Source organism: Paroedura picta, chromosome 2, assembly GCF_049243985.1.
Source record: "Paroedura picta isolate Pp20150507F chromosome 2, Ppicta_v3.0, whole genome shotgun sequence".
Classification (NCBI taxonomy): Eukaryota; Metazoa; Chordata; class Lepidosauria; order Squamata; family Gekkonidae; genus Paroedura; species Paroedura picta.
In genome coordinates, this window is record NC_135370.1 from 87,465,773 (window position 1) to 87,488,495 (window position 22,723).

Genomic DNA, 22,723 nt, shown 5'->3' on the forward strand with positions numbered 1-22,723 from the left:
GAGGCAGGACGAGGGAAAAAGCCCTCACTAGTTGAGCATTTACCCACTATGGAGTTTCGGAACCACAGTTTCCAGTGGCTCTTCAACAGATACCAGGAAAAGCATTTTAGCTGAGGTCAATTGTAATGCTTTTCAGTATTTTTATTCCCAATGTAAACCAGCTTTTCCCATTCAAATTATTTCTCATTCCAGTTTAGTATCTGATCACTCACAAATGATCAGCACTATTGTGGGAAGCAAATTCCATGGTAATACATGGAACTGATATGATTCATAGAAAGAATTGCAAGATTCAATGAAGCAAGCAGAATGGAAGAATGAGGACTTTTTGATACTGTAACATCACTAAATATACACAAAAACAGCTCTCCAGGGGTGATAACATTTTTACAAGTGTTTTTTAAAAGGAAACACTTGCCCATCTCTGGAGACAGGAAGACCCTGAACTCTCCCTGAACATGCAATGAACAAAAGAGGTATCTTGCTGATTCCTGAGGAGTAACAGTCAAGAACCCTCTATTCCTCTCTCTCCAGCTTGGACGTAGGTAGGCACTTGTTTCCCCGAATCATGTTGGGGCTTTTGTGATCTCAGCATGAGTTCATGATGAAGACTTCAGCCTACTCCCCTTTGGATAGGAGGCAAGATTTTTTTAATGGGAAAGCATCTGAGTCCCCACCTGCAGGTGAGTGTGGTATAGTGTAAACCAGACTTTCTCAACTAGAGTTTCATGAAACCCTGGGCTTTCTTGACAGCCCTGGAAGGGTTTCCTGAATAGGTGGGAGTTCATTAAACCTTTAATGTATATTTTTAATGTGTTAAACATTTATTGGGTGATATGACCATATATGGTCATGTCAATCTTCTCTCCAATAGCCAATGATGGGCCTGGAAGGAGAGGGTCCCTAGATGGGCATCTACACAGCTATGCGTCTCAACCATATTCTGCAGGATCACACCACTTCTGGGATTTCTCAAAGCCTGAAGAATGTTTCATGGGTATCTGAATGGTAAAAAAGTTGAGAAAGGCTGGTGTAGACAAACATTTATTGTCTCAACAACTGTGTGAAAACTATATCTTAACTGGAATCATTTAAGATGCATGATAAAGTACTACTTGACATGATGCGTGTTTGGTTAAGCGATGTGACATTTAACCTGTGCAGTAATTTGACTGTTTAGTTAGGAACCCAAAGGAACCAAGTATTTGTAACATAAAGTGCACCAATTCAAAATTTTAAAAACATCTATAAATCGCATAGTCTTCATAATTTTATAAACATCACAATTCTAACTATACATGGGATAGACTGACATGGAATGGACTAAACGTGTTTCGACCCCACTACAGCACACTGATCTTTGTGAGTGACTACTGGTGAACAGGAGCAAGCAGCCAGGCCTGGGTGTGTCATGCAAGTCAGGTGGTCACATGCCTTTCTTCAATGTGTCCTCCCCTAAAGGCCCAAACAATCCTGCCCCCTACTCTTTACTGATAGAAACCAAGACTTGAAGACTTGCAGTACTGATGTGGTTGCCTATTAAAGGGACAGCACTTGTTTCTTAAAAAAACAGGTGCTGTTTCTATTATTTGGTAGTGGTCCCCCCGCCCGGTATTTTTTTAAATTTAAGATCTGTCTTGTCTGTTCATGGCTTCAGTCTGTGGATTTAATTATCCAAGGATCTTGTCATGCTGAAAATTAGATAAATTGAGTTATCTATGCCATAGAACATGAGCCTCTTGTGGCGCAGAGTGGTAAAGCAGCAGACATGCAGTCTGAAAGCTCTGCCCATGAGGCTGGGAGTTCAATCCCAGCAGCCGGCTCAAGGTTGACTCAGCCTTCCATCCTTCTGAGGTCTGTAAAATGAGTACCCAGCTTGCTGGGGGGTAAATGGTAATGACTGGGGAAGGCACTGGCAAACCACCCCGTATTGAGTCTGCCATAAAAACGCTAGAGGGCATCACCCCAAGGGTCAGACATGACTCAGTGCTTGCACAGCGGATACCTTTACTTTTATGCCATAGAATGCTAAGAAACAGAGATTCCATTCTGAAGGCTTTGTTCTATATTCTCAAATTCAAATGATGTGTCACAGTACAATAAGCAACAGAGAACCTGAGACAGCTCTGTATTAACTCCAGAACGCAAAGTTCTCTGTTAAGGCTAATGTTCTCCTATATAGAAGGGCAGATTAACTACTGCTCCATTTATCCCTAGAAAAAATCAGCATATTTAAAAGGAACTAAAAGATCCTCAAGTTAAGTAGTATGCGAGACCTTCTCACATCACAGAACTCTTAAAGCTGTTTGACGTTTTGCATGTGAACTCCAGAAGCACTTTCTTGCAAGATTACTTTTACTTTCAGCAATCCTCTAATTTTCAAAAGATCTGGACCTCTTCAGTAGAAAAGGAAACTGCCCACTGTCATGGACTCAGGTTTCCATAGCATAGGCGAGACCCTTCTTTCGACTTAATCTTAACAACTCCAAGGAGTAGATACGGAATAAAAGTCTTTATTGAAGGTTTTCACAAAACATGGTAGAAATCTCAAAGCATAGCAAGACATAAGTTGACAGAAACACAGATTTAAGATCTAGCCAGCCTCTTATAGAGCTGGAATGACAGGCGGGGGAAGAAGGGGTTCACATCGAAGATTCCTTTGATCTTTTTAGGCCCGAATTCTGGAGACACCTAGCCTGATCTTTCCCCTGATGCTAGGAAGTCTCCTGCTGACCATTTGTCTTTCCCCCAAGAACCAAGGCTGTATGCTAATAAGATTGGGCTCCCCACAGTGAGGAGGACTAGAGGGAGCTGGAGTGCCTTCCGGCTGTGAATTACTAAGGAATACTAAGGGGGGGGGGATGAGTACAGAGAAGATGGCTGCCTGAAGCCGAAGCCAAAACCAAGTGCCCCCCCCCCCCCCCCGGGCAACCCAGGAGAACAAAAGGATCCTCATATGACACCCATTCACACTCAAATCATATCACAATTCTGGCAGCTGCATTAGCTGGAGGTTGCCTACTCAATGGTCTAAAGTTCATTTCCCATTCCTGCTTTAAAGTAAATTCTCAAACTCTAGCAGCTCATAACTGGCCTTTGGTCTTTTCAAGTCATTTTTGTGCACAGTTTAGCAACATTTCCAAGAGGCAGAATTTTAGAACCTTAAGCCTGAGGGGGCAGAGGGAAATCTCCGAAAATTTTCCCTCTTCCCCATAGGGATGGCACAGAGAAGAATACAGCTCTAACAATGCTGTGACGAGCCCAAGGTCATCCAGACAGATGCATGTAGAGGAGCGGGGAATCAAACTTGAATCACCAGATCAGAAACCACTGCTCTTTATTACTACACCAAGCTGGCTACACCAAGTATCATTTGTATTATTAGCATATTGTTACCATCAACCCAAAGAGTGATGAACTGCTGCAAAAGTTCATATTCTGGGGATGTTTTGTGAAACTGTTACTGGCAATCTTGATAATAAAGGGTGGCTGACCATTTTGTTTAACCTGGCACACTTGTAACTTGGCTTGTTATGCCTTGTCTTCAAACCCTACCAAATTTTAAAGCCTTCTCTTTCATTGTTGGGAACAGTCCAAGCTATCACAATTATTAAACACAGAGCAATTACTTACGTATTGCACACTGCCATGGTCTGACACGACTCTCCTGTACAGAATTCAGAGATTGTACTATATTGTAAATTGATGTGATGGAAAAAGGTTGTTGCTGAAAGAGAAAAAAGTCCAATGTGTTACCATTACTTCACAGAAAATGATGCTGAGTTAAAGATATATGTGGGATTTTCAGAACCAGACCAACTACAATATTTCTTAGTTCCTTGACAGATTTTTTTATCTCAAGAATCCTTGCAAAGGATGATATGTGGCTAAGTGATATACAACAGCTAACAAGAAGACAAGACTGTTATGCTATGCTGGACATATATTATCATGCTATTTCAGGAAAGCGTTCAAATAATGGTAGACACAATTCCAATCCTGATTTTAATTCAGGTAGCAAAGACTGGTGAAATATCTTTCTGCTCTTATTTTGAACATGTGTAGAAAAGCATCTACAGATTTTCAACCTTACAATGTAGGAATAGACAGAAACAACCTGAGACACACACATTGCAGAGGTTGCCCCGGGAATTGATTGATACCTGTCTCTCTGTTCCCACATAATAAAGACTGGTTTTCAAGGCTACTTTATGTCAGTTTCCGAAATATTAATACTAAATTTCTCTTGCCATAAGAAAATGTAATCGCATCAATATAAAAAAGAAGCTGTTTAATTCTCTCTCCTTGTGCTATTTTTCCTGCTGAAAATTGCCATTTCCAAGTCACATTTATCCCCCACTCTGGAGAAAGCATATAGGTACTTAGTTTTTTAATTTAAAAACTGCCAGGATAGACCTTTATGAAATGCAATGTTAAGCTCTGACCTAAGACCTGCCTAATTAGGCAACTGTTACAGATGTTCTTAAGAGATGCTAATACATGCTACAGATGCTACTAAAGAATGCGACTCTCTAAATTCAGGATGTAAGATATGCTAGCACTTTGTGCCTTCTCACATCTACAGAGATATCTTTAAGACCGTTTACGCACTGGAGTTTTCATGCCAGGCTGCAGGCTGGAGTTTTAATCATGGCAGGTTGCCCCACCTCTTCCTGCACCCACGAACATTTGGCCCGGTGCACCTCATCCGCCCCCAATATGTGTTCTTGCATGGAAGCTGGGGCAGTGAAGTTCCCAGTGCATAAATGGTCTAAGTAAGACAGTTATTTTAGCATTTAGGCCACTATTTCCAAATTACAGTTGGGGTAAGCCGTCAGCAGTTTTAAGCAATACCACTAGTGTATCCAATATATTTTGTAAATAATGAGGTATTTTCCCTTTGCAGCACAAAGCAGTTTTGTATAATTTAAAAGCAGATTTCCAAATTCAACAATGTGCCCTTTTTAATTCCTTTTAATAAAAAAAGAATTACTAGCATGAAAAACTATATTGCAGTTGTATTTATTTGTTAAAATGCCACAATACTTACTGTTGCTGGCTAGCCACTCATTAAGATCTATTTCACGTGGTAGCATGACTAACTCTTTGAACTCGAAGTCAGTAATTCTGGACTTCGTGTATTCTGGCTCTAGGTAGAGTTTCTTTTCTTCGGGTGCGGGCTTTTTACCGTTTGGTTTTCCCTTAGATTTTCTACAAAAGAAAAAGGAAACCTTGGTATGAATCACAATTAGACATCACATCCAAATTCACTGTTTTATAACACAATGCATTTTTTTTAACACTAGATGATCAGACTTGTTTTTTCAATAAAGTGGCCACTGTCATTAGCATGGGACTTGCTGGCTTTTAAGAGCAATCAAAGAAAGGGATTATGGCAGCCTGACTAGTGCTTCTTTGAAGTGTTTTTTTTATACGCAACACTATTTCCCCATCAAGCATTATTACAAGAACTAGGCCCCTAGTAGTCTTTTTTTAAAGAACATTTTTGCCAGATGATAGATTAATATAACCACCTCTATCACAGGTGGCCATTTTCAAAGACTGCCACATAAAAAAAATTATAACCATACATGACACAAGTCACAGAATCACATAAGCAGCATTGTGAGATGTTCAATGAAATGTTACAATGGGAAATCCCAAGAGCATATCAATGTTAAGAACAATCTGTTATAATAGATGTAATAAAAGTAAAGTAAAGGTGACCATCAGAACAATGAGAAGCCCCATCACAATGATCTTTTATCTATGGCAGTGGCCCCCCTCTAAAAAAAACCTGGGAGGAGTTAAACTCATTTCTAAATTTAATCCAGTCATTGGTACCCACATAGAAAGTAACTCCATGTTTCTTCCTCCCTTACCAACACAAAATGCACAAGTCTCACATCAGGTGACACTGAAAGCCTTATTATATAGACATACCGTATTTGCCGGCGTATAAGACAACCCCCCAACATTTCCACTCAAAATACCGTACTATGGGCCACTATGGGCAGCTATGTCTATCCCAACTGAAGTGTACCCGGCGTATAATACGACCCCCCCACTTGGAGGCATGTTTTTCAGGGGGGAAAAATAGTCTTATATGCCAGCAAATACTGTATATAGCTTTAGTGCACAGCAGGTTGTAACTCATTGCTGTTTTGCACAGCAGCAATGAATTCAACTTTTCACTAAGCTTCCCAAAATGTCCCCTCTCTGTTCAACACATTCTTCTTCCTCCCTCCTGGCTTTATTGTTGACCTTCTATGAAGGTGTGGCCCATCATCAATCAATATATGTAATGCTCAACAAATCTGGAGCCTGGAGCCATGAATAGGCAAGACAGATCTTCCTACCAACCTGAGGACAGTTCCATGTTTGCAGAAATATCTGAAACCTCTAAAAAAAACCCCTCACAAACCCTCTGGAAGGGTTACGCCCTCCAGATAATAGAATACCTATAGAATCAAGAAACAGGTTCCAGCCCAAGCTGGGAGCTTAGTCTACCTTATGTTATCTGATAAGTTTCTATCACCCTGGTTTGTGAAGATTAACATCAAACTACAGTCTTTAGGCCTGTCTATTGAACTTTTGGAAAACCTTGAAGAGAACCAAGCTTACAACACGAATTCTGGATACTATTGCTGGAGCACGCATAACATGCTCTCCCATCTTTTTTGATATCTATCCCCCAGCAAGAAGGATCCTGGAGTACTTTACATCTTTAAAATAGTCTTCCCTGAAGTGATTTTTTAAAAATGCTAGCAAGGCTAAACCTTCTACCAACGGCAGTGACTAAAAGTCGATATGCTAAAATCTGATTTGCTGACAGACTCTGTTCATGTCCCGCCAAGAAACCTCAGTGGAGCATGTTCTCCTCCTCTGTGAGCAACACAACCATCTTAGAGAATGCTACATATATCCTCTCATGTGGACGAGCAAGATTCATGGTCCCTCAACAGTAATACACTCTCTTTTACTGGATCACAATCCTCAAGTAACTGAAGGCAGTTGTTTTATCTTTTGAGTGAGGATTCATCAAGGCTAGACCCAGCAGCAACCATCAGGCACCTTGATAACACACAACTTGCATGACTCGTCCAGACCTAGTCACCAGGTTCAACAACAGCTACCTCATGAAAGTCAGTGTGGTGCAGCAGTTTTGGGTTTTCAGATTAGGATCCGAGAGATCCAGGTTCAATTCCTCAGTCTGGCAAACTGAGTGACTTTGAGCCAATCACATCCTTTCAGACTAACCCACCTCACAGGATTGTTACAAAGGAAAGAGGAGAATGATATAACATGTTTGGGTCTCCACCATGGAGAAAGAGAGGGTATAAACAAAATAAATATATCTAGCTAAAGGTATCAGACAGAAAAAGCAGGCTGGCGTGTGCATGAGAAGGAGAGATGGAAGCAGGCAAAAGAGTTCCCAAGAGGAGGGAAAGAGGAAATAGTGTGAGGAAGAAGACACAGGGAAAGTAAGGTACCCCCAGAATTCCTTGTATATTTCCCACTATACAACCAGGGTTGTTGATCAGTACCGTGCAACTAGTTTACCCAGATAGAAACTGCTGGAGGAGGGAAGCAAGGGAACTTTAAGACAGAGATTGTCTGAAGGTTGAGAAGGACAGAAGGGAGCAAGAAAAGGTAAGAGGCTATGAAAGTTTCCATGGAAGGAAAATAGGAAATGGTGTGTGTGTGGGGGGAGAACTGGGATCTGTTCCTAAAAGTCTTTGCAAGCCCCCTGCTTGCTCTATATTAGGGGTTCCCAAAGTAGGCACTATGCCCCCCATGGGAGGTAGAAGGATCCAGGGTGGCAGTGAGGAATTTGATGGCAGTGTGTGTGTGTGGGGGATGAATGAGGGGGCAGTACAGGGGCAGTAGCCTGTATTATTATTATTATTATCATTATTATTATTATTATTATTATTATTATTATTATTATTAGATTTATTCCCCGCCTCTCCCTGTAGGCTCAAGGTGGGTCACAATAGTCTCAATCCCATTAAAGTCCCCATTAAAAGACATTAAAAATACCAACATGATGGCAAAAAAGAAAAAAATCCCATCCCTCTCCCTCCCCCACTATCAATACAAAGAAGATGGAGGGGAGCAATGTAACTTCCAACTCCCGGTTCCGGGGGGGGGGCGATGTCCCTGATTCACTGACCCCAGCCTCAACCATAGACCTGGTGGAAGAGCTCCGTTTTACAGGCCCTGCGGAAAGCTTACAAATCTCGCAGAGCCCGCCGCTCACTCGGGAGTTCATTCCACCAGGTAGTGGCCAGGATCGAAAAGGCCCTGGCCCTGGTTGAGGCTAGGTGCACTTCCTTGGGGCCAGGAACGATTCTTCCTGCTGTGGTTGTGTTTTCCTAGTGAGAGATGTTCCAAGGTGGCTTGCCATTCCCTGCCTCTGAGTAGTAGCAACCCTGAACTTCCTTGGTGGTCTCCCATTCCAGTGTTGACCAGGGCCAACCCTGCTTACGCTTCCTGAAGAAAATTGACAGCTTCAGAAAATAGGTTTGATGGGATCAGATTCCTGTTGAGCTCCTTTCCCTCCTCAGACTCTAGCCTTCCTAGGCTCTACCCTAGATCTTCAGGAATTTCTTAACCTAGGGTTGGCAGCCATTCTCCCCAAACTTTCCATCTTTAGGGGGTTGGAAAAACCTTCTTCTACTTGCTCCTGGCTATGGGATTTTTCATTGCTTGCCTCTCCCCCCACTCCACGTCTATCTGTCTTTGTCCCCAATGAGGACCCAAAGTGACTTTTTACAGATGACTTTTACAAAGAATTTATATATTTTTCTCCAGACTAAAATCTGGCCACTGCACAACAACCCAAAAAGAAATGTAAGCAATATAGTGTATTTTGAATTTGCAGTAGACTTAACTCCAGGAAAGAGGTGTATTTGTGGGGAGGGGGGCACTAGGGATGCAGCCTGGGAGCCAAGGAGTTGCAGCCCAAAAAAGTTTAGGAACCACTGCAAGTTTCATACTACAGAATATTTTGTATTAGCTGCATCCAATAAAATAGATTCAAGCCACTCATTTGGTCACTCCATTCCCTCCAGGGAACTCAAACCGCATGCATGCTGCTCCCTTGAGGTCTCTCATACAAGTCGCACTGACCTCCAGACCATTCCCTGGGCATTCCATTTGACCCCTCCCCATCAAGCTGTCTTGATTCAAACACCAGATACTGCTCAGTCAACAACAGCATGAACAGAGAAATCATGCACTCAGAGAACACTGTTTAAATCTTTATTTGTCCAAGTGGCCTCACTGTAAACATTTGGAGCTGTCTGCTTGACATCTTCCTCTCCCAGGAATGCTCAACTCCAATTTTGGAACCAGTCTATACAAATAGTAAAGTTCCTTGAAGTTCCTTTACAATACCACAGTTACTTTCAGGTCCGTTATTGAATGTCCTGGAAGGTTGAAGTGCTCACCCACAGGATTTTCAATTTTGTGGTTTTTTTATGTCAGACTTGCGCGTGCGCGGCCCTGCTTCCCTCTCCCCCCCCTCCCACAGTAAGAAGCTGGGAAGTTTCTTACTGCGGGGGGGGAGGGGGAGGGAGCCGTGGCCCGGTGCCAGGGCCTTCGCGGCCCAGCACTGGGCCGTGGCCCGGTGGCTAGGGACCACCGGCCTATAAGACCCATCCAGAAGAGCACACAATTAAAGCAAACTCCAGAATGTTTGCAGGATTTCAAAAATGGAAAGGATGAGGAGCTCAAGGGAGAAAGATGGAAGACAACAGGGCACAGACTAGTACATTACTGATGTTCAGGTCTGTAGAGAAGCCTAGATGATCTCTGCTACCCCAATCTTATGAGATCTTAGAAGCTAAGCAGGATCAGTCCTGGCATGTATGTGAATGGGAAACCACCAAGGAAGTCCAGAAGTACTACACAGAGGCAGGTAAAATCATCTGCCATGCCACTTGTCTCAAATCAATAGGGCTTCTGTTTTCTTATATCAGCTATACAGACTGCAAAATTCTGAGAACTTGTTCCCAGTTAGTAGTGATGAATGCTCCACAGAAACGACTGTATCACAATCAATGGTTTGGAAGCTTTGCAGACAACCACTCTTTAGTTCTAGATATTAATTCAAAAAATTACAACTTTAGTGTTGCACTTAAACGGCTTCAAAATAATCTTTTTACTAAGGACAAAATATCTTCTGATAGCTCTACATTGCTCTACGCAGTCTGCACATATATTTTAGCTAAAGATCTTTAGCAGAGCCAAGTTTGAGTCCTGTGGCACTTTCTTAAAGGTGAAGTTTTATTATCGCTTTCATGTGTATGTAGACTTCTTCAAATACATGCACACAAAGCTTAGACCCAGAATAAAACTTTGTTGGCCTTAAAGGTACCACTTGACTCAAACTTTGCTGTACTGTTGAGAAAGCAGGAATTAAGGCAAATGATATAAAGGCCTGAGTGGGGGAGGAATGTGAAAAATTGGGAGGTTCCTCTGAAGTGGTTTTCTGAAGGAAAATTGGAAATTTAGAGGAATTAAAAAAATAACCCTCCTATAAAGTCTTTCCTGTTCTAGAATGAATGAAATGCTTTTAAAGACCAAGCCCTATGAAGATAGGTTGAGGGACTTGGGAATGTTCAGCCTGGAGAAAAGGAGGTTGAGAGGGGACATTAGCCCTCTTTAAGTATTTGAAAGGTTGTCACTTGGAGGAGGGCAAGGATGCTGTTCCCATTGGCTGCAGAGGAGAGGACACGCAGTAATGGGTTTAAACCACAAGTACAACGATATAGGCTAGATATCAGGAAAAAAACTTTCACAGTCAGAGTAGTTCAGCAGTGGAATAGGCTGCCTAAGGAGGTGGTGAACTCCCCCTCACTGGCAGTCTTCAAGCAAAAGTTGGATACACACTTTTCTTGGATGCTTTAGGATGCTTCGGGCTGATCCTGCGTTGAGCAGGGGGTTGGACTAGATGGCCTGCGTGGCCCCTTCCAACTCTATGATTCTATGTGGCAGGCATATATAATTTTTAATCCAAGAGGAATTTCTGTACCTAGAAGGGTAACCCATAAACCAGAGTCTTTAACAAATGTCAGGGTCAACTTTGCTCTCATGCATTCAAGTATGTAATAATATCAGCTGTACAGTCTTAAATTTATTCACTTGCTTATTCCCCGAAGATATCATATTCAAAACAAAACCTATCCTATCATCTGCTGTTCTCATTGGAACTGCACATACTGGTTGAGATTTCAAGAGACCTATATTTATGTCAATTATACTTTGATAGATAAACAACAGAGTGCTTTTCAACTACTGTTAGTAAACGGATTACTCTTTTTGCTGAATATTGTTTTAAACTGTAACATCTCTCCACCATCATCTTAACAGGAAGCTTTTATCAGGCTTTCTCAACCAGGGTTTCATGAAACCCTTGGGCTTCTTGACGTCCCTGGAAGGGTTTTTGGAATGAGTGGGAGTTAATTAATTTGTAATATATTTTTTTATATTTGTTAAACTTTTCTGGGGTGATATGACAGTATATGGTCATGTCAACCCATCCCCCCTCATAAAATTCTGCTCTAAATACATCTGCCTAATGCAGGTTTTCTCAACCAGAGTTTCTTGACACCCTGGAAAGGTTTGTTTGTTTGTTTATACTTCAATTTATATACTGCCACTATCTTTAAGAAGGGCTTGAGGTGGTTTACAACTCATAACAATAAAATCCATAAAACATGATAAAAATCCCAATATCAACCCCCCTTGATGGCGAAAAACTTTCACCAAAGGGGTGGGAGTTAATTAATTTGTAATATACTTTTAAAATGTGTTAAATATTTATTGGGTGATATGATCATATATGATTGACCTGCCCCCCCTCCCAAAATGGCCAATGATAAGCCTGGAGGGGTGGGTGGGAAGGAGAAAGGCCATGGGTGGATGTGTACACAGCTATGCTTCCCAACCATATTTAGCACAATTGTGCTACTTCTGGGGGTTTTCAAAGCTTGAAGAATGTTTCAGGGGTTTCTCAAAGATAAAAAAGTTGAGAAAGGCTGGCCTACTTACTGTATAAACACTTTATTCATCACAATGAATTGAGCTTTGATTCAAAAGTTTATGCTGAATTAAATTTTATTAGTCTAAAAGTTTTGTTCTGAATTCCTGTTTTATTTTGTCTTCTAATTGGCACTATCTTATCTTGCATACACTCTTGCAGTCTGTATTGTTCACAGTGACCCCTTACCAGTGGAATTAAGCAGATTTTTAAGCACTCTTTTTAAATCATAACTGAACCCGGGCTGAGGGGAAAACCTCTATCCCTGCATAGAGAAAGTTTCTAATCCAGCACACTTTGCCACTGAAATATACTTGGTATATTAACTGAACTTCTACAAGCCATCATATCTTAAGGCTAAAAGCTTCTCAAGTGTGACTGGAATCTTATGGAATAACATTATGGTACTTGTCCTTAACATGCTTGCAATGCTTGGGCATTGGCTGTGTATAGCCTCACAGCATCTAGAGACAAAGCAAAGATTGCCTTTTAAGGCAAAGAACTGCTATGAGAATATGAAAAAAAAAATTTCCCGCGAGTCTAAGGAACTTCCTTCCTTCCTCCTCCTCTTAAATAAACTATTAGTAACTTTAAAAAAACAGACCAGAAAAATTAGAGAACCAGGTTGTTGTTGTAGCCAAATATATTTTACTTTGCACAACCTTCTTTTGAGCTGCCAGTTCACTATGTTGCTAGCTCATGACAGGAAAAGATAAGCTGGAAAATGAGGTTCTGGGGTCAGAGAATTTGGCAAAGGAAGGGTTCTTCGTAACTGTTTTGCAAAACCTTTGGTTGCTTTCCTGTCACTGAGCAAGGAAGCAAATTGGCTGCAGCAGTTGAAGAATAACATTTCAGACCCCTGCTTTGCAAGGTCTTCACATCTTATACAATAAAAAGTACTTTTCATGTAAAAACTGGTCCAGTAAATGAATCATTTATCATATTCCTTGATCTACTCATGTGATAATACCCATTCTTTTCACAGCCCACAAACTTGTTTGTTCCAGGGTTCCAGAGTTATAAAGGGAGAAGGATTATTTTAAAATTGTTCTCTCAGCTTGTAAATCTGAATTTTCTTGATGCAAAAATTGGAGGTTTGGACACAGTACAGGAATAATTTGTTAACATAGTACAGTTGTTGACAGTTGTGCCCTTTCATTACTGAAAAGGGGAAAAGGGAAATTGTCTGAAGTCTAGACAAGAGAGAAAAATCTAAAGTCTGCAAGGACGTTGCAGCAGTGATGAAAGCTGTATGTGTAAATAGAAATCTTGCTTTCTTGCACTGCCTTGCCTAATTTGAAACAGTATAATCACATGGCAGGAAAATTTTTAAGTTTACACTCATTGAATGTCACATTGTTGGATGACTGGATTTGGAGGTGGTTATGTCCAGATATGCACTTTAACACTTTAAATAGTTAAAAAATAGTGGGGAAAAAGAGAGTCTATATACCCTTATACAGATTCCCTGTTGATGTGGTGGAGGTCCTGAATTGCTGCCTGAACCCAGTGGTTAGCTTGCTAAAAGTGACCAAATAGAAATTAAACTGTGAAAAGACTGAGGTAATGCTAGTTGGGAAGGTAGATGCCTTGAAAGACATTGTTCGCCGCACTTTTGATGGAGTTCAACTGACTCGGTCAAAAGCCTTGGAGTTGTACGGGATCCAGCTTTATTACTGGAGAAACAAATTAACACAGCTGCAAAAAAGGCTATCAACTCAGTCTAGCCTGTCAGGTGACCCCTTCATTTGATCTTGTTACCTGTTCATACTGCAGTAGCTACCTGTATTCATGCCAGCTTGGTGTAGTGGTTAGGAGTGCGGACTTCCAATCTGACGAGCTGGGTTTGATTCCCTAGATGGTGATGCTCTATTGCAGGGATGGCCAAACTTTGGCTCTCCAGATGTCCATGGACTACAATTCCCATGAACCTCAGCTGGATATGAGCAATTTTATCTGCAAAACCTCCAGACTAGATTTCTGTAACTCGCTCTATGCAAGCCTACCCTTGTCCTTGATCCAGAAACTTCAGCTAGTGCAAAATGCAGCTGCTAGGGTCCTCACTGGCACATCTTGGATATGTCCCCTGCAGAGCGCTTCACTCTGCAGGGGGAAATCTATTGGTCATTCCCAGCCCTAGAGAAGCGCGCCTAGCCTCAACCAGGGCCAGGGCTTTTTTGGTCCTGGCCCCCACCTGGTGGAATGAGCTCCCGGGTGAGCTGCGGGCCCTGCGGGATTTGTCAGCTTTCCACAAGGCCTGTAAAACGGAGCTCTTCCGCCAGGTTTATGGTTGAGGCTAGGGTCTGCGAGGTAGACCCCCTTGCCGCTGACAGAGCCAGAGGTAAGTGAACCTCTGGGGGGCAGACCAGGGGGTAGGGAGGCCAAGGGGGATGCCTGCCATGGTCCACCCAATCAACGGCGGGCTGCGCAAATGGCCTGAGGCTTTGGCAGGCTGTGCCACACCTTTGATGCTGGGGGGGGTGGAGGGGGCTTACCTGCTGCGGCCTGGCGAAGCCTCGGGGAGAGGGGAAGCCCTGGGGGAGGGGGGAAGCCTTCCCTTCCTCCTTGGCCCGGGGAGAGGGGGGAAAGCCTTCCCTTCCTCCTTGAGCCGGGAAGCCTTCCAGCCACCTCGCTACAAGGTGGCTGGAGGCCTTCCCAGCCCAAGGGGGAAGGGAAGCCACCCTCTCCCCCCTTCTAGTGCCCACTGCATCAGTTACAATGGGCTTTCTTTCTAATATAAAAATAAAAATGTTTAGCAGATGCAGTAATGTCCATACTTTGGAAACATGATTACAGTACAGAAACTTAGTAAAAAGCATCCTTAATGATGTACATTAGGAAAGACCAGTGTGGTTGTCAGCTTCCATCAGCAACCTTGATAGAACTAGAGAAAATTCATTTCAACAGGCTAAACCCTCTCTAAAGAATAAATATTTTTCAACATGGTGCAACATGTTAGCTCAATCAGACTCCTTGGTTGAGCTCCTAGGCTCAATCAGACTCCTTGTTTCTGTCTTGAGCTCCCAAAGGAAAGGAACAGCAACAGCACTGTCTTTAGTTCATACTTGCCTAGTCCTGCCAGAAGAGTTATACAGGCATGAAAAGTGCTCTCAGCTGAAGAGATCTGGTGTTGTTTTGTGGGTGAGTGGAGGAGAAACCAGACATTTTTTCATATCTGCTCACCACATCTTGTCTCTCACCCCATGACTATTCATTCAAGAGATATGATTCCATTTTGATAACCTTTCTCCAGTACCATAGATGGGATCACACAGTAACTGACAGAAGAGTAAATACATTTAGCTAGCATTGCATTCAGCATGCAAAACCTTATTCATAGCCAAGGTTAGGGCCACTACTAGATACAACCAGAGCACTAATACAACAGGGCCCATGCTTAAATCCAGCATTCTATCGAGCTCTAAGTCTGAAGTGGTGATCTCCATATTCATTGTTCTAGCAGTTTATTTTTACCTCTATGTTAATAGCATCATAGGATTAACAGCAATAGAATGATGTAAGCCTTGTAGCTTGCTGGTTTGCTTGGCACACATTCTGAACTGTTATCAACAGTGCAAACCTCCAGTCCAGATAGAGGGTGGGTTTCTTCTCCCCATGGAGATGGAAAGTGCAATCTATTTCCCACCTTCAGGGATCGCAGGAAGAGGAACCCAAGCATATCAGAGTATCCTTCTCCCCTCAAGAGAGAACTATGATTCTCGGTTTCATAAATGCACAAAATGTAATTTGTAGGAAAGCAACATAAGATTTCAGAAACATTGTTGGAATATTCACAAGGGCATGCATATAGGCTGAAGAAAATACAAAGTTTTCCCCCGGTGATCCCCAGCCCACATGATATATCCTTGGCCTTGACCAGGGCCAGGATCTTTTCAGTGGAATGAGCTCCTGGAAGAACCGAGGGCCTTGTCAGAGCTTCCAGAGTTCCACAGGGCCTACAAGTCAGAGCTCTTCCACCAGGCATTTGGTTGCGACCAGGGCAAGGAAGATCTACATGCCACTCCTCCAAATGTTTAATCTTTCAACATCTAGAAAACTCTTAACACCTATCGTGAGACTAGAGCCAGGTCTATTTGGTGGAGCCCAATGGTGTTACTGTGGTGTATGTGTGTGTCAGGTTTTATTGATTGTCTTTTTATTGTGATTTTATGAACGTTGTGAACTGCCGTGAGCTGGCTGGACTGAGAGCGGCAGTCAATAAGTTTAAATAACAACAATAACCACAACAACAGTTGGTTCTTATATGCCACTTTTCTCTACCCAAAGGAGTCTCAAAGCGGCTTACAGTTGCCTTCTCTTTCCTCTCCCCACAACAGACACCCTGTGAGGTGGGTGAGGCTAAGAGAGCCCTGATATTACTGCTCAATCAGAATAGCTTTATCAGTGTTGTGGCGAGCCCAAGGTCACCCAGCTGCTTGCATGTGGGGGAGCAGGAAACCAAACCTGGCGGATTAGAATCCGCACTCCTAACTACTACACCAAGTAAATTAATAAAAGGAAGCCACTGCAGCTGCATCATCATCAAAAATAATCACTAGCACAATGTTTATCATTCAATCTTTTACTGTCTTATGGGTTTTGTTTATACTGCAAATTTTAGTAGAATTGTAGCCTTCCAATTCAAACTCCGGTTTCAAGTAATGTGATGTCAATTATAGCAGCAAGCACAGACTTGGTTTCAAATATGTACAAGCAAGCTTGCATTCCTCTGTACTTTCAGGTGCTAGCCAATGCACAAAGACTAGGAAATAAATATAGTGAACATGCCATCTCTTTCTGCCACTGACATTCTGAATACATGCAACATTTGGTGCATACCAAATTACAGATAATGTTTATCTTAGACACTTAGTACATCAGTCGCTACAACTAGATAGACATCATTTGGAAAGGTAATATAAGAACAAAACATTTTGACTATTTATTATGCTCCCCATGTTCAAATATTTATTGAGTGCCAAGGCAAGAAAGTTCTCAGAAATCAGTTATTTTCATGTTGTTTGACAAACTGTAAAATTGTGCTGTCTATTTCAAAGAGTGTCCTCCATCAAAATCAGACACCGAAAAAGTGGTGCAAAATGCTAGGCTATAAGAGACATGCCACAATGAGAGACCCTTAACATTTAAAGAAAGAAATCAGATGGCATAATTAGTTAATAGGATTTTAAAAACTTGTATTTGGCACATAATTCCCCCTTTTAAATATGAGCTTTTGATGTTAAAACTTGGATTAAAATAGTGCATCAAAAAGCATTTTGGGGGAAAACATTCCTGGCATGGGAGGAGTATCCACATTATACGCTCCCTTTCAATATTGTTTGACAAAATTTGCCATATGTATGTGCATCAAATTTAAATCACGAAGTGATAAATTCATCCATGACTTTACGAAGTGTTAAATTACGAAGTGATAAATTCATCCATGAGTTTGATCCAGACCAAATTTTCTCAGAACAGACATTTTCACTGATTCGCCCATCTTGCTGCAAACCCCTTCAGGTTGTCCCTCAGAGTTCCCTATTTCCCAGGAATGCCATTCATGTCAATCAATAGCCTGCAGTAGACAGGGCCAGGGGGAGGAAATTTCTATAGAACTGATGGAAAGGTTAATCTGGATCCAATCCCATATCCATCTTTGGACAACTGTTTTGACAATAAAATCCTGAGGTTGGTCGCTAAACTAATGTCTAGGAAAAAAAATTATGTCTAGAAAAAGATTTTAAAATTAAAAACTTAAAAGAATATTAAGCCTCAAAAGAGATCTGAATGTTTTGAGCAGAAGTTTGGGACAAATTGAAATGGTCAGGACTAGCAAGTCTAGGGAAATTGCCACAGCTACCTAAGAAGCTCTTGCATTTGCTAAATTGAGAACCATTGCCTTTATAGAATAGGTATCCGTGCAACAAGTTAACTCCCAACCCTAAATTGCATTTACAAGAAATGTCTCCAATTTGTTGAAACGGGACCAACTTCTAAACTCTGCATTTTTCAAAACCCAATTCTAAACAACTCAGCTGTTTAAAACCCACCTGCAAAGTAACTGCATGCCATTTTCCCATTCCCAATATAAAATGCAGGTATCTCATATCTATTGACACAAATTCCCTCTATATGCTATTTTTTATACTTATCAGTGCTATAGAAAAACAGCCTTATTTCATGACCATTTTGTACCTTACAAAGACACAAACCACCATCAGCCTGTAAACCCTGTAGAACTGCCTTTGCATGCCTGACTTCGCCACCCACCTATAAGAGAGTTGCAACCCACTTTGGGATGTTGACCCTCAGTTTGAAAATAATTATATTAAAGAAATGTTCCACAATTTTCATTTTATTTATTAATTAAATTTATTTATTTTCAAGTAATAATTACTTTTAGATTGTTTCCCGTGATACATCCCTGCAAAGAATTATTTTGTTGTCCAGTAAATATTACATAAACTTTGCCTACGCTCCTTTGTAAAGAGGGTTTTGCCTTTTCCACACTTTTTCCCGAGATCCAATCAAGCAAATTTTATTTGATGCATCTTTAAATAGGACAGGGTCCTATTAAATAAAAGAGTAAGGCCACCTGGGGAGGAGTTAGGGCGGGCCCTGTCCAGGATAAAAATTCAGAGGGCCCAATCAGGAGCCGCGAAGCGGCTCCTGATTGGGCCCCCCAAGTGTCCATCCAGGGCCAAGCAGCCAATGGGGAGGCGTGAAAAGTGCCTTCCTATTGGCCCCTCAGCAGGACAGACCAAAATTCCATTCACCCAGCCAAGTATGGCTGCTAGTCTGCTCCTGACCACCAAAGGGAGAGGAGGTCAGCAGGGCTGCCAAGGGGGGTGAGAACAGAGGCTTGGACAGGCTGCGCCAGCCCTTTTTGCCCCAAGGCTGTCCTGACTGTCAGGTCCAACTGTAACTTTGCCTCAGAACCCTGACAGAGCTGGCAGGAGGCTGCAGAGTGCTCCCCCTCCCTCCCCCTCCCTTCAGGCCTGCTGCGATGGAGCCTCTGACAGCCCCTGACTGAGGGGAGGGAGGCCTTTCCAAGAGCAACGCAGGGGAGTCTGAGGGCCTTCCTTTTGAGGGGGGGGACTATCCCCTTCTGCCAAACAGTTGGCTGATAGGGAGGCCACAGAAAAGCCCCTTCTCACTTAAAATACTGCTCTGGCCAGGGGTTAGACATAGCCAAGGCATGTGTCTTTCTTCTTTGCAACTCTCTGCAGATTTGAGGCCACTGCACAGCGTTATTCTGCAGATGAAACTGTTTTTTTGTCTCCTGTTTCATCTGTACAACAACCCACCCTGTGCAGTAGGCCTCAAGTTTTTCAATTCAACAACAACCTGTGCTGGAAGCCTTAAATGTTTCTTCTCTACCACAACCCTGTCCAAAGTAGCCCTTTCTGCCTGGGGAGCTGATCTTTATACTCTGCGGGTGAGCTGTAATTCCAGGAGCTCTCCAGGCCACACCTGGAAGTTGGCTACCCCTGGGTTGGAAATATTCCTGGAGGTTTGGAGGTGGGACTTCATAATCGTACAATGCCTCAGAGTCCAGCCTTCAAATGAGCCATTTTTGCCTGCAGTTGGTAGGGAGTGGTGCAGGAGTGTCCCTCCTGGCCTTTGGGTTATGGCCAGCCCTTACCAGCAACTGTTTGTATTCTGGGGCGCAGACAGGCAGACCAGCATCAGTCCTGTGAGTCTGGAAAGTGCAGGAAGATCTAAATAAATATTTACAGCCTGAAACTAAATAGAGAACAAGTAAATGTCTGGAGACACATAGTAACTGAAATAGTAACTGGCAAATAACCTTGGCCTGGCAAATAAAAAAACAGTATTAAAAACCTTACTAAGGTCAAGACTGCTGTGCACAGACAATCTTCCTCTTAGGGTTGCCAGCTTCCCTGTGAGGCTCGCTACCCCACCTACCTCATGGGGAGTCTGCTATGGGGAGAGAAGGGGAAGACGATTGGAAAATGCTTTGAGACACCTGGGGCCTGCTGGGTCACTGCGGCCCATTCCCAGTTCTCTCAGATCTCTCACAACCCTACATACCTCACAGGTTGACTATTGTGGAGAGACAAATGGAAAAGGTGTTTGTAAACCGCTTTGAGACTCCTTTGGGTAGTAAGCAATAGGGTACAAAAATCCGTTCTTCTAAGGAGCAACCATGAAAGAAGCATGTGGGCACATAACATTTTACCAACAGTGAAAATATGGGAGACAGAAGGAACAGGGTGGACACCTGTGTACTGTGACTACCCTATGTGTATTAGGGCAGAGGGGCATTTCGGTGAATGTGGCCTAATTCACACAAGAAGGGAAATGACGCAGAACTGGGGGGAATTGGTTGCCATGTAATCTTCCCCTAAGAAGAGTCTCCAGTCTGATTTTCCCTTCACGTATCTGAGGACATGGCTCTGGAAAGCTCATCTGTAACCACTATGCCACAATTCCCAAAGGTCAGTCCTCTCCCACAATCAATGAACATTCCACACCACAGGTTCTTGACACCCATATCTCCACACCCATGGCCTCATTTGCCACCATGCCACCACAACCTCCCACACAACACACATGACAACCCCATGCCCTTACAGACTGGACAACTCCTCCCCTTCCTCTTCCCACTGCCAAGCTCTAGCGCCCGTTGTTTTCTTGGAGACAACGGGCTTTGCCCCTAGTTTCTAATAAAAGGCAACCAGATTTCAGCCTGGAGAGATTTTAGGCCCTGAACTCCGTATGCAGACAATAATTTACTCTGTCAAATGTTTTACTGGCTATACTATTTTAGTCAAATGGAAACTTGGAAAAAAAGAACAGAACAAGACAAATATAGTTCAGACAGAATTGCCTTTTGCCCACAAGTCTCCAGCCCCTTTTTAAATTAAAAAAAAAACTTTCTAGATTATCTCTTTTCAAGCAGTGTTTATAGAGAAGCTTAAGGAATATTTTTGCACAGACTTACAAAAGTGTGATTTATTATTATTATTATTATTAGATTTATTCCCCACCACTCCCTTGCGGCTCGTGGCGGGTTACAACATCCTAAAATCCCCATTAAAACTCCATTAAAACAATAATTACATTCCCAGCATTACCAACATGGCAAGATCGGCAACTCAGCTTCCCCCCCTCCCACTACTGGTGGGTGGAGAGGGGATCCTGATGGTGTTTACTTCAGGTCCTAATCCCAAATCCCAGGGGGGGGCATAGGTCTATATTGTCCGCCTTGGCCTCATCCATAAACCTGGCGAAAGAGCTCAGTTTTGCAGGCCCTGCGGAACAATGAAAGATCCCGCAGGGCCCGCAGCTCTCCCGGGAGCTCATTCCACCAGGTGGGGGCCAGGACCAAAAAGGCCCTGGCCCTGGTCGAGGCCAGGCGTGCTTTCCTAGGGCCGGGAATGACCAACAGATTTTCACCCGCAGAGCGCAAAGCCCTGCGAGGGGCATAGGGCGATAGGCGGTCCCTCAGGTATGTGGGTCCCAACTCGTGTAAAACCTTGAAGGTTAGAACCAAAACCTTGAACCAGATCCGGGCAGCAATTGGCAACCAGTGCAGCTGCCTCAGCACTCGCTGGATGTCGGCTCTCCAAGGTGTGTCAGTGAGGACCCTAGCAGCTGCATTTTGCACTAGCTGAAGTTTCCGGATCAAGGACAAGGGAAGGCCAGCGTAGAGCGAGTTACAGAAATCTATTCTGGAGGTGACCGTTGCATGGATCACTGTGGCTAAGTGTTCGGGGGACAGGTAGGGCGCTAGTAGTCGGGCCTGGCGCAGGTGGAAAAATGCCTGGCCCGCTACTTTTTTAACCTGCACCTCCAAGGTCAGGGAGGTGTCAATGATTACACCCAAATTCCTGGCCTGGGACGCGATGGTAAGTTGCGTCCGTGCCAGGGTGGGTAAGCGCGCTTCCTGGTCCCGCCCCCTACGTCCCAACCACAGGACCTCCGTCCTGGAGGGGTTGAGTTTCAGGCGACTCTGCTCGAACCATTCCGTCACCACTTCCAAACATCTGGCAAATGGTTCCGGGGGAGAGTCCGGGCGGCCGTCCATGAGGAGATAGAGCTGGGTGTCATCAGCTTATTGATGGCAACCCAGCCCAAAACTCCGCACCCAGCTGGGCCAGAGGGTGCATAAAGATGTTAAACAGTGTGGGGGAGAGGACCGCGTCCTGGGGGACCCCACAAGGAAGTCTGTAGGAGCGCGAGAACTCATCCCCCACTGCTACCCTCTGGGTCCGGTCCTAGAGAAAGGAGTGTATCCAGCGTAGAGCTGTGCCCCGTATCCCCATGCCGGCGAGGCGGTAGACCAACAGTTTGTGATCCACGATGTCAAAAGCGGCCAACCCGCCCTTATCCAGCTGGCGGCGGAGGTAATCCAACCGGTCAACACCGTCTCCACCCCATGGCCAGGTCGAAAGCCAGACTGATATGGATCGAGTGCTGAAGTTTCTTCCAAGAATGCCAGAAGCTGGTCTGCCACGGCCCTTTCAACCACCTTGCCCAGGAACGCCAAGTGCGAAACTGGGCGGTAGCTGGCGGGGTCCTGCGGGTCCAGCATGGATCTTTTCAGGAGAGGGTGAACCACTGCCCCCTTCAGCTGCTCAGGGAACTCCCCAGAATCCAGGAAGAGGTTGATAATGTCCCTGAGCTGGCCTCCTATCCTCTGGCCAC

General features: G+C 43.5%; 1 protein-coding gene across 3 annotated transcripts in view; it reads right to left on the bottom strand.

Moving 5' to 3' along the window:
• MOB2 (MOB kinase activator 2) overlaps positions 1–22,723 on the bottom strand; it is a 127,672-nt gene that overhangs the window by 7,309 nt on the left and 97,640 nt on the right. For all 3 annotated transcript variants that reach the window (XM_077321478.1, XM_077321477.1, XM_077321476.1), the window contains exons 2-3: positions 5,051–5,211; positions 3,634–3,727 (exon numbers count right to left, since the gene is read on the bottom strand). In XM_077321478.1, the coding sequence (XP_077177593.1) occupies positions 3,634–3,727; positions 5,051–5,211 (255 nt within the window). The remainder of the gene's footprint in view (positions 1–3,633; positions 3,728–5,050; positions 5,212–22,723) is intronic.